General features: G+C 35.8%; 1 protein-coding gene across 1 annotated transcript in view; it reads left to right on the top strand.

Annotated features, from left to right (window-relative positions):
• The window catches only part of RPGR (retinitis pigmentosa GTPase regulator), a 45,737-nt gene extending 32,120 nt beyond the window's left edge, over window positions 1–13,617 (top strand). Inside the window, exons 8-15 of the mRNA XM_050716537.1 lie at window positions 3,462–3,617; window positions 4,148–4,272; window positions 5,856–6,038; window positions 6,974–7,139; window positions 8,441–8,544; window positions 10,161–10,226; window positions 10,860–10,928; window positions 11,269–13,617. Coding sequence (XP_050572494.1) covers window positions 3,462–3,617; window positions 4,148–4,272; window positions 5,856–6,038; window positions 6,974–7,139; window positions 8,441–8,544; window positions 10,161–10,226; window positions 10,860–10,928; window positions 11,269–13,617 — 3,218 coding nt within the window. The remainder of the gene's footprint in view (window positions 1–3,461; window positions 3,618–4,147; window positions 4,273–5,855; window positions 6,039–6,973; window positions 7,140–8,440; window positions 8,545–10,160; window positions 10,227–10,859; window positions 10,929–11,268) is intronic.
• Window positions 13,618–15,722: the final 2,105 nt, after the last annotated feature.

A 15,722-nucleotide genomic window follows, 5' to 3' on the forward strand; every position in this document is an offset into this window, starting at 1 on the left:
GTAAGACTGAATAGCCTATTGACAGAGTAGTAGTAATAATGTTCAAGGGAAATGAAGACATATGGAGATTCTGTGAGCATAACCATTTCTGTTATTCTTCTGCAGGTTTTTAACTTTGTATGTAGCCTTAAATATGTAGCGAAGAATGCATGGATCTTGGAGACTCTTGGAGCTCCCTCAGTTCTTTCAGCAAATAGCGTGTGTTAAAAAAAAATCTGAAAACTATACATTTTTTGCCTAGGACTATTATATTTATAGTGACAACTGTCATTGAGTTTGGAGAGCTGTTATGTACTCCAGAAGAAGCTTGTAGAGGTGGTTGGTGTCCTTTTGAACACAGTGGGAAATATCCCTGTTCTTCCAAAATAAGAGATACAGGAAGTAAAGGAGAAGCAATCCCAGCACCCAAGAGGCCAAGACAGGACTTGGGCTCTTTCCCCTGCGTGCTGTTAACAAAGCTGAGCCATCCTCATGCTTCAGTAAAGCATTGGAGGAAAAGGTGCTCCCTGCATGCTGTTGCGGCCCTGTGTCTTTCCTCTCCACTTATACCACTCCGGTACTGTCTTGACCATTCCACAGGAAACCACATGAGTTAAAAAGCAAAAAAGCAACAACCTGGCTTACTGAGCTGAGCTGTCTTACTGTGTAGCCAGGTGGACAGAGGATACAGTGCAAGCAAGAGAGAAGAATGGGGAAGTGACATCTGCCCTTTTGGTGGTGTTTCATCTAATCATATCATTGTTTTATCTAATCATATCATTGTTGGGACTGAGGACCGTAAGACGTCAGCAACCATGGGACTGTATCCCCTTTTGTATTCATGTTGTCAGCAATTTCATTTGCAAATTCAAGTTCAGAATGGAGTTCAGCTCTGTCATTTTCTCACCAAGTCTGTGTGTGAGATTGCTTTGCCACAGACTTCTGCTTATCCCCATTTCTGCTAAGTGGAATTATTACTGAGGTTAGGCCTCGCTTATGCACAAGAGATGAATCATTTAAGAATGGTGCAAGGTTTTTGTCTTTCTGTACCTTGATAAATGACTAATAAGCAAATTTTAGGAGGAGCTAAATTTAGGTGCCTGTGGTATTTAGAGGTAGAAGAGAAATTCATTCTTCTTATGAAGGTACTCTAAACTGGTTTTGGATTGATCTCTTCTCCTCATTGTCAGTAGCAATGCGGGAAGAAAATAGTATCCTGTACTTTTGAAGTTAACATCTCTAAACACAAATGCCTTTAGAGGTCTCGCCTGTTCTATGAAAAAGGCATTGCATATTGCAACCCAAGATTAAAGATAATATGAAAAAACTCCAGCTTCACTCAAAATAATTATGTGAATCAGATAGAGCTGTATATTTTGAAAATTACAAGATCTTCTGTTTTTCAAAGAAGAAAGTCAAATGACATGCTTTTAAATAGGATTTATGGAATCAGCCATCCTGAGAAAGCCATTTCCTAAAACGAAGGTAAGACTTCTCCACTTCACTTAGAGTGAGGTATCTTTCAGGAATCATTTATTGAATCTTATCCAGAAAGTCAAAATGTCACAGAAAAATTCAGATTTTTTTTAAAGATCCCCAAAGATGTTCAGTGCTTTCTTGCACTGAAATTTCCAGTAGAGGGAGCTTTACTATTACATTTAGTAGAAAAATGACTTTACTGAGTATTTTGCATCTCCAATCTAAAATAGTGAGAGACCTTTTTTTTTTTTATGATGTAAATTCATGACATCTTTATATGGAACAATTTTGAAAGGGGCAGAAAGGTCAAACTGTTTTCTAAAAAGAAAATTTCCATATTTAGTGTTACAGTATTTCATCATGGTTCCTTTGAAATTGAAGTTTTGTATAAAGCGGTAAGTGTGCTACTATGGTGGTAATATCAAATCTGGTCCATTGTCTGCTTTCTCTTTCCTTGAAGGTAGTGAAAGATTAGTTTGGAGTGAATGGTAACATAATTTGTTTTTAATATTTCTGTGGTTTGTTGCTGGTCCAAGAGCAACAGCAAAACAGTTGCACAGAATAAATTACTTCTGTGGCACTGACACTTACTTGGCTATTCCAGTGGCCTTCTGTCCTTGACTCCAAGAAGTGCTCAAAAAGGAAAGATTCTCCTTCGATTCTTTTTTTTACACATTCAGATGTAAATGCCTATACCTGCCTTGTTCTTGAAGATGCTGAGGTTTTTGGTGGGATGGCATCCGTGTGGCAAGAGCAGGCATGCTCTGCACTGTGTTCATAATAATGATGTAAGGATATATTGCTCCCAAGTCACAGTTCTTTTTGCTTGACGTAGGATTTTTTTTTGTCCTTCCCAATCCTTCACAGATTTTCATTAAGTTTTCACAAGTTTTAATTACTATTTTTCTAGCTTTTCCTTTGTTGCCTACATGCAGAAAAACAACAACAACAAAACAGAACAAAACAAACAACTAAATAAAAACAAACAAACAAGCAAAACCACCCAGGAAGTAAAATTCCAAGAAAATGTCTTCCCAAAAATACATAGTCTTTGAATTTCTCTTTTCATGCATCACCTCATCAAGATTTCTAAGCTTCACAGTCATCTCCTGTTGTGATGGAGTGCAAGGGATGGACACACCAACAATCTTTATTGTCTTGGAGAACATCACATTTTTTTTCCTGGCACAGACAGTCCATTAAATGGAAAAAATATAAATGTGGAAAGATTATTATTCTGTAACAAGATAACACAGTTATAATGTTCTCTGTATTTAATGCAGGGTTGATTCGGTAGCCAAAGACAATACTGAAACCTCTTCTGTTATTGTTCCAGGATCTTCTTCCACACATATCAGTTGTGTTTTAAAGAGGTCTATTCTATTACATTTGGGGTCATACAGTATATATGTAGGTAACCAGAAATTAAGATTAGACTATTGTACTTGAAAATGCACTAAACATTGTGGTCTTGAGATAATTGTGGTGCATAAACTCCCATAACATTTTGCATTGGCTAATATTTTGTGTACATGTGGTCTGTGGATTATTTGCAGTTACGTTAGAAATATTAAATACTGAACCATTCAAAATTATATTCTGCATGTTGTTGCCTCTTTTCTATTTTATTTTGTAATTAACTGATAAATTTAATTGTTTAAATGGTATTTTTTTTAATTGATGAAACAGTGCTTTTTGATGCTGATGTCATTTGGCTTTCATTTGGCTAATGGAAAGCAGGTTATAATATATCACAGAATCACAGAATGGGTTGGTTTGGAAGGAACCTTAAAGGCCACCTGGTTCCAACCCCCTGCCCTGGGCAGGGACACCTCCCACCAGGCCAGGTTGCCCGAAGCCCCATCCAGCCTGGCCTTGAGCACCTCCAGGGATGGGGCATCCACAGCTTCTCTGGGCAGCCTGTGCCAGGGCCTCACCGCCCTCTGAGTAAAGAATTTCCTGTAGCAGCATATTTATTGTTAACTTTGCCTGTACATTTTCAGAGACAGATGTATATACTTTTGGACTTGGACAGTACGGGCAGCTGGGACATGGCACTCTTACTTTTGAAACTTCAGTACCAAAGTCTGTGGAACACTTGAGGAGGCGTAAAATACATAATGTTACATGTGGGGAAAATCACACTGCTGTAATAGCAGGTATGTATGTGAAAAATTCAGAAATGCACTTGTAGCTTCTCTGTGCTGTTAAAGCTTTTGTTATAAAATGAGTAGTAGAAGAAGGCATTGCAAACTTACTGGTTCTAAAGGTTAAGGAGTTAGTGACAAATTCAGATTCAATATTAGGAATTTCAGATTCACAGCCATGCATAGTTGTGTATACAATATCTCCTGGAGAATTGTAACCTCATAATCATGAATTACTAACAAGTATGCTTGTTTAGAAGCCTTTTTTTTTTTTTTTTTTGCTATACAGTTTCAATCCTATTGTTTCATTTTTTCCCCAAATGTCTAGACTAACTCTAATCTTAGCCAGTCCTTTGTCTGAAAAAATACGTACTTTTAGATCATATTCATCTGTCGAGAATCTAAAAATAATTGTTCAGTTTTTGCTTTGGGGAGAGAAATATTCCTTACTTGCATGGCCTGTTACTTTGTTTGTAATGGTTTTGTCCTGTTTTTCTGTTGAATCTTTGCTGTTAACAACATCCTTTTTTTTCCACATACAGAGAATGGCCTCATGTTTACTTTTGGAGATGGACGACACGGCAAGTTAGGCCTCGGAGAAGAGAATTTTGCGAATCAGTTTGATCCCGCTCTATGTTCTAATTTTTTGAGTTTCACAGTCCTTTTGGTAAAACTTTTTGTCATGCTTCTCAAACATCAAGATGTTTAGATTCTTATGAAATGTTATTAATGAGAGCTGAAATCTCATTATAGAATGATTTTTTCCTGCAACATTTAATTAGTAGATAGCCTAGATAAGGGAAGGCTCAGGAATAATCTTATCAATGGCTATAAATACCTGAAGGGAGGATGTGAAGAGAACGGAGCCAGGCTGTTTTCAGTGGTGCCTAGTGCCAGGATAAGAGGCAGTGGGCACAAACTGGAGTATAGTAGGCTCCGTCTGAGCACCAGGCAGCACTTCTGTGCTGTGCGGGTGAGGAGCCCTGGCACAGGCTGCCCAGAGAGCTGTGGGGTCTCCCACCTTGGAGATCCTTAAGAGCTGTAGGACGTGGCCCTGGGCAATCTGCTCTAGGTGGCCCTTGTTTGAGCAAGGCATTGAAGCAGGTTAACTCCTGAGGTCCCTTCCAACCCTAACCATTCTGTGATTCCATGATAACACAAAGGGAAACACAAAAAGGACATTGTTTTCACTTATCACACTATACATTTAGTTTAGAATGTGTTTCTTTGGACTACACATATAGGCTGTTTTGTGGGATTTTATTCAGTAGCATTGGGCTATAGTGTTTTAGTCTGTAAAGCTGGTAGTAGCCTATAAAAGAAAATACTTGTTTCTTTTTGCTTTTTTGGCAGTTGGGGCGGGGGGGCTGAGGGGGACGCTAAATCTTCTCTGAAAACACCAGAATGATATCTATTTAAATATCTATTTAATTTTAATGATGATTTGTACAGTGGGATATTTGTAAAATCTTCAGATTTTTATTTTATTTTTTTTGCTATCCATATGGGATGAGAAAAGAGAAGTACTCTTTTCTTTTAAGAGCATTATTTTTATATATTTCCTGGGGTTTTTAAGAAATAAACATAACAGAATTGCCAACATCAGAAATGCAAACATCACTCGAGGTTGAGCAAAATTTGAGACTTAAGTACATGGCTTTCAGTTCTGTTTGTTTACAGGACATAGAGTTTAAAAAGTTTTATCAGAAGTAAAGGTCTTAAACTTTTTTAAAAGGGAAACCTCTGATCTTCCAATAACAATACCTTGTCTATTGGAGGTTGTAGGACTTTGCATTACATTTTGTGGATATTGTAATAAAATGCCTGCGTTTATATTACTGTAGTTATCTGTTGCCTACATTTGGCTCACTGAAAATAATTAGCAACAGTCCTTTAAAATAAATAGCATAAATAGTCCTTTAAAACAATTAGCAATGGTCCTTTCAAAATCAGTGGAAATATTTTTGTTTTCTTCTGTATCAGTAGTTTCTTAGCCTTATCTAATGTGTTGTTGAATACAAATATATTGTGTGTTAGTGAGGAAAAATGAACATAGATCATTACTCATTAATAATCATAATTATGTACTTTTATTTAACTAAAGTCAGTAGCAACTAGATTTGAAGTAACTTAGTATCTCTTGTTTTGGTTTTCTTATGATCTAATTCCCTGGGGATGATTATAAGAAAATCAGATCCTTGTGTTGATGCTTGCAAATGAAATAATCAGAACTTTGTTTTGGTGCTGTAGGTGGCTTGTGGTGGTTGTCACATGCTTGTTTTTGCTACTCCAAGACCTAAAGAATCTGAAGAAATACTCTTAGAAGATTTATATGAGAGCCGTTTGATTGCTACTATCTCTAACATGAGTGGAGAGTCACTAGTAACAAACACCTTACAGCTAACATCAGCACGAATGCGACGTCGAGAGAGGGTAAATAGAGATGTTGAGAGTTGCCATACTTTTTGTGGGAAACAGACACTTTTTAAACTGAAATAACAGCATATACTCGTCAGACAAATATATCTCATTCAAATATGTGTTTAATTTTAATGTATAAAAAGAAGAATGAATATCCACCCTCTTCCCAAAATTGATGTAGGTAAAAAGATAGCTATTGGCCAGATTTTACATGTTTATGTGAATGAAAAACACTCAAATTGGGCTTGTATTTTTTTAATTCTAAAATACGTATTCTGTTCCTTTGCATTTTTCAAAATATCTTAGAAATACAATTAAATAAGCAAGAATCTGACTCCTTTTGATATTCCCTCTGAGTCCTTGGATGGATTGAGCAAGTTTATAGTTTATATGTTTTCAAAGAGAATCTCTCACAATCATCTTAAAATAATCTTAAAATACTGTTGCTACTTGCAACAGTGTTTCTTCTCCTTTATTTCCAGCTACATATTCTACGTGATTTCCTTGAGCAGCACAGTGAGATGGTCATCTTACTGTCCTCTCTGAAATCTAGCTCCACCACAAAAACACAAAAGAATAGTTTTCCTTTATTTTGTAAAATTGTAGCGATGCTTTGGATCATATACCTCAATGCAATTGAGAAACAAGTATTTTTATTTTAAATAAAAATCAAATTTCTTTTTCTTCTTTGTCTATATTTTAAGACTACTTGAGATTATTGTGTAGAAACCATCTAAAATATCCCATTGTACAGCTCTCCAATTTTTAGGACTACAAATAATCAATATGTTCAAGAAATCAAGTTTATACTTGTATAACAAAGTTACAACGCTGTATCATCAAATGAAGGAAAACACCATTCTTATGTATGGGAGGTTACTTATGTTTAATTTTTGTACCCTTACCTTCAGGATTTTCTCAATATATGCTTTTTTAATCTTCTAAAGGAAAGGTCACCAGAACAGTTGATTCGAATGGTACGAACTCTGCCTCCACTGGGAGAACACTTCTTAAAATCTTCATTGCATGTGTCTAGCAACACCAGCCCACTCTGTTTTTCTGCAACAAGTCATCCTAAAGCTGTGCCTGTGGAGGAGAGACACCATGAAAAAGGTGAATTGTCACCACATTTTGCTACTCGTTTCTGAGAATTACGTAGTTTGTTCTTCATCATTCATAAATGAATGCTCAGGTTGAACACAAAAGAAGGCTCCAGTTCAGCCTTAACTAATGAGTGTTTGGCAGAATACAGGCACAGAAGTTGAGAAATATGTACAAGAAATGGCCTCAAACTTGGTTCATGTTTGGAAAATGTGCATAAAGATTTAGAGAAGGGATGAGTGAAAGAAAAACAATGCTCAGATTGTGGTTCCTGTGCTTATAGAAATACAAGCTTATAGAAATACAACTTTATAAAAAGATCAGTAACCACTTTCTCTGTTGTCATGATGAAAAAGAATTACAGAGAAAAAGTGATTAGGAAACATCTTAAAGACTCAGGAAGGTTTAATGGAGACCTTGGTTAAGAAAAGAGGTATACTAATTCATACAGGAGCTTTCTTCCTCCATTGGAAATGAAAAGTACTGTTCACTTTCTGTTGTCTAAGATAATAAGGATTTGGAATATCCTAGCTAATGCCAAAACCTGGATAACAGTGATTGATACTGTGCTGGACTTGTGCACAGGTTCTCTAGAGCCGTACTGGAATTATCTGAGTTCCTCGGGGTGTGTGATTTCCTGGAAGAAGGAATGCTGAAAAGTGCAGAATGCAGCGTTTCATGTAAAAGTTAGTTCAGATTGATCGGACAGTCAAATCCAATTTGACAGTAATTAACTCGGCTAGAATAAGATGATTATTAGTAGAGTTGCTAGCATGTCCATAGTGGTTCCAGGAAAGCATTGCAGTGAAATTTGAAGTGCATTTAGAGTCTTTTGAGGTCTAAAACCTAGGGTTTTGTGTGATAAGAAACTAGTCATACACCTAATGAACCTGAAAATGTAGGAACATTTTCATTATGCTGTGTTGGAGTTACTAAACTCACTCTCCATCCTCTACACAGGTAATGTGCAATGTAGATAATATGACTGCAGATAATTTACTCTAATTGCTACACTATTATTGAAAGATTACCCAAAAAGAAAGGTTTGTCCCACGTAATGTTTACCCTTTGAAAGCCTGTAAAGATGGCCAGAGATTGGCAGTGCACTGAGGCTAGATCTTTGAGCTACCATTAATGTTAATACTGATCAAAATGAGGTGGAAGTTTTTCTGCTGTGTCTTAGGTTGGGAGGATGAGGAATCTCAGAACTTCAGCCCAATGTCAGTAAAATATCAGTAGTCTCTCTTTTACAAGAGTAGGCTGTACTGCTTGATATATATCACTTACTCAAATGATATTTGTTTACCTTGAAGAAAAGAATCATCAGAAAGATGAACCTAGTGAAGGCTCTGCAGAAGATTCAGATAATGAAAATAAAGACAGAAACCTTGGAGATACAACTGACATCCTAAATATGGTAATATATTCCACTAAAGTATCTGTGAGTCGATTGCTTTTGTGCAGGGGGACAACAACGCAGATAAGTCATGTTTCAAGTTCTAGTACAGAACTTTTGTGTAGCCCAGAACTTCGTATGTGACATGAAGAAGTAATGACATACTATTAAATGAGCATGCATTTAATGTCATCATTATGCAATGAAAATATTTATTTTCATTTTCCAAGTGATGTTGTATTATGACACTGAAGCATAACCACAACCCCTCCCAACACTTTAGCTCTGGATATCGGAAAGAAAAGGAGAAGAGCATTGGATACCCCATAGTGATCTCTTATCTCTGAACTTTTTACAGGAATGATTAGTTGTTTGTACTTAACAAGTACTTAGTAATTTAACAATCTGTGCATACCGTATAAACTTAAGACTTAGAAAACTTCGTTTACAAGAAAAAATTGTTTTCAGATGTGATGGACAACATGGCTTTAATTTACTGAGACATAACATTGCACACTTTATATGCTAGACTTCTTTCCCCTTTTTATTTTTGTATCTATTATGAGTCAGTTTCAAAACATAAGAAAGAAACAGTAAATTTGAAAAAGAAGATCCAGCATTTTCTCAGGAGTCCTTTTTCTGAAGAAGTCTGATTGTCCCCTAGAGTGTTGGTAGCTGGAAAATTAACAGTTACGGTGGAAGATGGTGCTGTCTAGTCATTTCTCTTGTTCAGATCTCCTTTTGCCTCCTCTGACCTTCAGAGGAGCAACTCACTGTCCTTTCAGCCAAGAACCAGATGACCTGAAAAGGCAAATTACCTGATCCCTTTCCTTCACTAGAGAAATAATTAATTTGGCAACTGTTTTAAAGAGGAAGTGCCAGTTGATGCAATATGCTTATATATATGAGAACAGAAACAAAGCACTAACCTTCAGGTAGTGAAAATCTGCAGCCCGCATAATATTAATAATTGTCTGAACATAAGAATCTGTGAGTTTATTAATTTTTTAATTAAATAAACTTCTTTACTAAATGTATGCTCCAAAGAGGTCCTGCCTTCCTGATGTCTGCAAGAATGTAGTTAGCATATAGAAGTAGGTATAAGTTTCTGTTAATCAAATTTTCCTCTACTTGTTGGGGTGCTTTAGCATTTTTAACATGTATGAAGGTGTTTACTGGTTAGATGTGTATCTAGTGACAACACAATGAGAAATCAGTGAATACTAAGTTTAAAATCAGTAGTTTAATCTCTAACTCAGGGATTTTTAAAGTGTTTTTTGACTCAAAAGTTATCAGCTAAATAAAAGCAATAGACTAAGTGCATATAACATTTAGAAACCTAATCTCTAGACAATCATTTACCTATTTTCCTTACTGAATGAGACTGGTAAGGATACACAGAAACCTTTTAAAATGTTATACTGCATATTTCCTTTGAAATAGTGTGAAGATTTGAGTTCCTTTACAGAAGCCGTAGCTTTCATTTAACTAGCAATTTAATTGGCAAGCATGAGGCTTGAAAAACAGTCTAACGTTCTCCAGTGAAAAAGTTTTTTGAAAATGTTGATACGATGTCGTTATGCAACCCTTCTTTACTAGTTATATTCATTCTTTAATAGAGATCTCATTCTTTGCAGACACATGTGATGAAATTGAATTCCAGAGACCAGTCCTTAATACTATCACCAATCCAAAAACAAAAGGTACTGTAACTAATTATATACGTATATTTATACTCATGTTTAAAAGATTTTTAATCCTTGTATTATCCATGTACTTCATTGTTTTGTTCTGAGTTTTAACAAAAGCTAGGCAAATTTTATAGGCCTTCTCTTGCTAATATTAGGAATATCCAAGAGGTAAAATTATAAAAAGCTAGCTGAAGTCAGGGAGGATTTGTGCAGGCACACAGAACTCATATGTCCAGAGCAGTTTGAAATGAGAGTGTATAGTACTCTCCCAGTCTTAAGGAGCAAGAGGCTATCGTAAACACTTTATAATTTATTCCAGTAACATACATGTCTCCTGTTTTCTTGATACCAGAATAGTTTAACTGATTTTTGGGACACAAAACAAGTAAAGATTTTATTTACAACAAACAAACAAACAAAAAACATTGTTGAATATATTTAAAGGACCAATAATACTGGTCTTAATTATAAAATTAAAATATCCTGAAATTATTATTCTGCTTTACTCCTAAAACGATAACAGTGTTTCAGCATTTTGGTATATTTCATTATTGTTTCATTCTACATTTAAAAAAGATTTTGCAGAATTTGTTAAGTAAAGGTAAACTTCAAAGCAGAAAGACAAAAAATTTTCAAACTTAATAGAAAAAACGTAACAATGACTGCATCAGAAGATATCCCAAGGGGACAGGTGGAAAAAGGTGTATGAGAACTGTTATTCTTTCCTTCTGTTTACACTACCTCTCTCACAAATTGCTGTTACTCTAGCTTATGGGATGTGATAGTGGCTGAATAGTTAGTTTTGCATTCACGTTGAGTGCTTGGACAGTGAAAAACAGTATATTTGCCATCAACAGGATGTTATATTCTTCTAATATGTATACATCTAAATTAATTTCATTTGAAATACTCCACCTTTTATGTTACCTTTTGGTCCCGTCACACGAATTGTTTATTTTCTTGTTCAGATGTTTCTGTAGTCTTTCATTTGCTGTCATTTGTCCTTAATGTTTTCCTTCTTTCTTTTTAATTTTCTGCTTCTCATGTGGAATAGAAGAACAATAAAAATGTGAAACTTAAAAGAGATGGTAAGGGTGGGCTGAAAACCATTGATTCTGATTTCATGCAGAAAGGCTCAGAATTAGACTCTGGTTCTTTACAAAAGCAGTCTTCACTTTCAGAGTCACCAAGACAATATGCAGATTTAGAAAAAAGTAGTGCCTTTGTAGGGAAGCCCGTGGCCAAAAAAATTAGAATGAAATGTAAATCTGAGCATGCACAAAGTGTTAGTACCTCGAAAAGTGGTGTTCAACAAACAAAGGATAAATGTATATTAGTGAAAATGGAAAAAGAATATTCAGAAAATCCTGAAATTGCCAGAGAGGAAGTAACCCATAGTTTTCCCACTGAAAAACAAATTCTGACTGAAAAAGCAAATTATTCAGATAAAAAGTCAAAAGTTGTTAGATCTAAGCAATCCCTTAAAATAGATGTACTTCCATCTGCATCCAGTAATCAGCTCCAGACTGGTTTAATTGCAGAAAAATCCAATCTGGTTGAAAATCAAGGAAGTCGAGAAGCAGTAGAAAGTAGAAACAAAATAAAGAATGCTGTTGAAAAATCTAATAAATGTGAAAGAATAGGTGTCAGAGGGAAAGAAAATAATGTAAAGGAGAGGGAGTTTAAAAAAAAGGATCAGATTTTGAAACAAAGAGCAGTAACTATGTCATCATCTTCAAGTGAAGAAAATAGTAACAACCTTACAAAATACATACTTAAAAGTAGGGAAAAAGAAGGGGACTGTTATGAAGGCAGAGAGATCCAGAAGGCAATGAAAACAGTAGAAAATGTAAAAGATTTGGACTTAGAAGAAGAAGTCAGTGAAATTGAAGAGGTGCAAGCTACAAACAACACGAAAGAATATGTAGAAGACACTGATATAAAAAGCCTAAATGAAGAAGAGACAAACTCAGAAGCTAAATCTAATGAAGAGAGAGAGTTAGAAATTGAGAATGATGAGGAATCTAATCAAGAGCAGGAAAGTGAAGAGAGTGGAAAGGGTAAAAGTGAAGAAGAAAATGGATATCAACTGAATGAAACAGTTGACAGTGAAGTTGAACTAGGGGAGGAAGAAGAAGAGACTGAGGTTGAGGAAGATAAAGATGAGGTCTCAGCAGAAAGAGATGAAGATAAAGAGGAAAAAGATAATGAGGAAGAAAATGAAAGAGATGAATCACAGGTTGAAAGAGACACTGAGAATGAGAATGCAAGAGAGGTTGAAGAAAATCATCAAGAAGATAGCACAGACCAAGGAGATGAGAAAGGCAGGTTGATAGAGGAAGAAGAAATATCAAGTGAGGGAGAAAAACAGGATATTGAGGAGGAGGAGGAGGATGCAAAAGACAAACAAACTGAAAAAGAAAAGGAGGAACGAGTTGAAAGTGAGGAAGGAGATGAAGATAGAGACAGGGAGGAACAAAAAGAGGTAGAGGCAGAACAGGAAGGAGAAGATGAAAATGAAGAAAAAGAAAGGGAGAATGAAGGAGATGAGGGTGAAGAGGGGGAGTTAGAAGAAGCGTTGTCAGGCAGAGAAGAGGAAGAGAGAGATGAAGAACAAGAAGAGGAAGATAAGAGGGCTAAGGAGGTGGGGGATGTTGGAGTGGAAGAGGAAGAAGAAGATGGGGAGGATGAAATGGAAGAGCAAAGAGAAGAGGAGGAGGCAGGGGAAGAAGCAGAGGTGGAAACAGAAGGGAAGGAGGGAGAAGAAGATGAAAACAAGGAAGAAGAGGAGGGGGGAAATGAAGAGGAAGGGGAAGAAGAAGAGGGAGAAGGAGAAGAAGAGGAGGGAGAAAAGGGAGTGGAAGAAGAGGGAGAGGGAGCTGAGGAGGAAGAGGGAGAGGGAACTGAGGAGGAAGATGGAGAGGAAGCTGAGTTGGAAGAGGGAGAGAGAGAGGAGGAAGAGGAAGAGGAAGAGGGAGAAGAAAAAGAGGAAAAGGGGGAAGAGGAAGGGGAAGAGGAAGAAGAAAAAGAGGAAAAGGAGGAAGAGGAAGAAGAGGGAGAAGAGGAAGAAGAAGGGGAAGAGGAGGAAGAAGAAGGGGAAGAGGGAGAGGAGGAAGATGAATTGGAAGGAGAAGATGAAGGGGATGAGGGACAGGAGGAAGAAGAGGAAAACGAGGAAGAAGAAGGGGAGGATGAAGAAAAAGGAAAAGGTAAAATAAAAATTGTTAATAATAAGCTTCCACAAAAGAAAAGACAAACCAGGAAACCAGGGAAGACAGAAAGTTCTGCTGTACCAAACAGCTCTAAACAAAAAATGAAGTCCAAACAGCGTGTAGCAAATGGTTTGCATAATTCAGAACAATTTTGGAACAATGTGCTGCCTCATTATTTAACTCTAAAGTAGTATGGACTACTGGATATGCATTTTAAGCCTACTCAGGAAGATCTGGAACTATGGTAGATTGGTTTTAAAATGTAGCCAAAACTTTTTATTATACATATACTGAAGTGCTTATTTCTTGAAAAGGACTGAAGGAAATGTTTAGGTTTGGGAAGCTCTTATGAGATAAGTCATTTGTACAATCATCTTTATCATATATGACAGTTGCTGAGGAAGGAAGATGTGTATGCCTCAGGTTATAACTTCATGCTGATAACATGAATTACACATTGTAATAGTGTAATCTTTGCCTTTGAATCAGATTTTTTTGAAGTAATACATGAATTTTAGTTGCAGCTTACTTGTTAATGTGCCTTATATGAACAACAGTGTCAGTAAATCATAAAAGAAACACATTTTAAAATTTTATTTTTCCATATTCATTCTCACTACTTTTCTTCTGTATATATATTTGTAAAATGTTTGCTTGAGTATTCAACATAAATTAAAGAAAGGCCAAGTTGCCAAATCTGTATGGATCAGTAGATGGGAGGGAAATGGAAAGGCAAACCTGATTAAATGGTGTCCTGGGCTTTTCCAAAGGCCTTAAGGTTGACTTCTTATTTTTGTGTGCACAGTTATTTGCAAAAAGACAAACAGGAGCCTCAGAATTTGGCCTGTATTTCAGTATAGTCAGAGTATATCTGCTTAGTGATAATTTTTGACTATCACATTAGGTGATTTGACATAAAAAATGAAAAAGATTAAATAGCTGCCTACAAAAGTCTAAATTACATTAGTCATCTAACTCTTAAGGTTCCCAAGGAGAGGAATGTAGTTGTTGCAGTGTGAAGTATATATGTATGTTTTCAGGATCAGAACTTAAGCTTCTTCTCATTGGAGGAGATTTGTGTTTTCCCTTCCTAAAAGTCACATCAGTGATCTCCAGAAAGAAGATACTGTAATAAACCAAGAAACTAGATGGAGTAGTACCAAAAGTGGCGTAAAAGTCTAAACTATTTTTGTAAATTACAAAGTATGCTAATATTTCTAAAGCTTCCTTAAAATGCACAAAAAAATCTTAAAAATTATTTTTGTGATTTTGAAATACTGTGCTATTGCTAATAGTGGTTGAACCAGCAAAAGAAGGGAAATGAACTCTTGTCATTCAGCATTGTTAGTTATTACTATGATAATGGATGGTCTGAGGAGATTTTGTAAACAGATCTCAGTATTGACATTCTCTGGAAGAATTATTATTTAAAACTTATTTAAAATGAGTACAGGAGAAGAAAGAAGCCAAAATGAGTAAACATCACTCAATAAAAATGTTAATGGCATCATTATATTGAGATTATGAAACATTCTTAATGTTGTTTTGTAAGATACTGACATTAAACAATCTTTGACACAATGTCTCCTGAATTTATTTTCTATAAAGACTGTGGTAGATTAATGATTTGCCAGTAGATTCTAGTTCAGTTCAACCTTTCCAACTTCAGTCACCACTTTCATGTACCATGTTTGAAGGTAAGATCGATTTCAGTAACATACTGTATGCAATAACTATAACAAGAATACTTACTCCAGTGACTGTATTTTGTTCCCATGAAATTAATTTCAACCTTTGGAACTTTCTGGAATATGTTATGCTGACATGAGTATGTGTAAGTCTTTGGAAAAGGGTAAGTATCCTGATATTGTGATTGAATGGAACATTTTAACAGTTAAATGCACTTCCTAAGAAGGCAGCTTACTCTAGTAATGGAGTGCTGTGAAAATATTTATGTTTGAAACTAACTAGAGTTAAACCGTGTTATTTTATTTCTTAGGACAGATTAGGATGTTACTGTGACTAAACTTAGAGTAATACTGAGAAGTATTTTTATAGACCTAAAACCGTGTTTATAGACCATGGGCATCTTGGATACGATGCCTACTTATTTGTGATTCTGAAATTCAGTCTTGGAAGAAGGCTGTACGCTAAGAAAATTCTGTTATTTCTTATGAATAATATTTGAGAGAGAGAGAGAAAAAAACAAAACATGAGAGCACTTTGAAACAAGTGATTTCAGGTCCCACATGGGAATAAATCTTCATTTACTGTTTGGGTGTAGCTTTTAATCTAG

This window comes from Cygnus atratus, chromosome 1 (assembly GCF_013377495.2).
Source record: "Cygnus atratus isolate AKBS03 ecotype Queensland, Australia chromosome 1, CAtr_DNAZoo_HiC_assembly, whole genome shotgun sequence".
Lineage (NCBI taxonomy): Eukaryota > Metazoa > Chordata > Aves > Anseriformes > Anatidae > Cygnus > Cygnus atratus.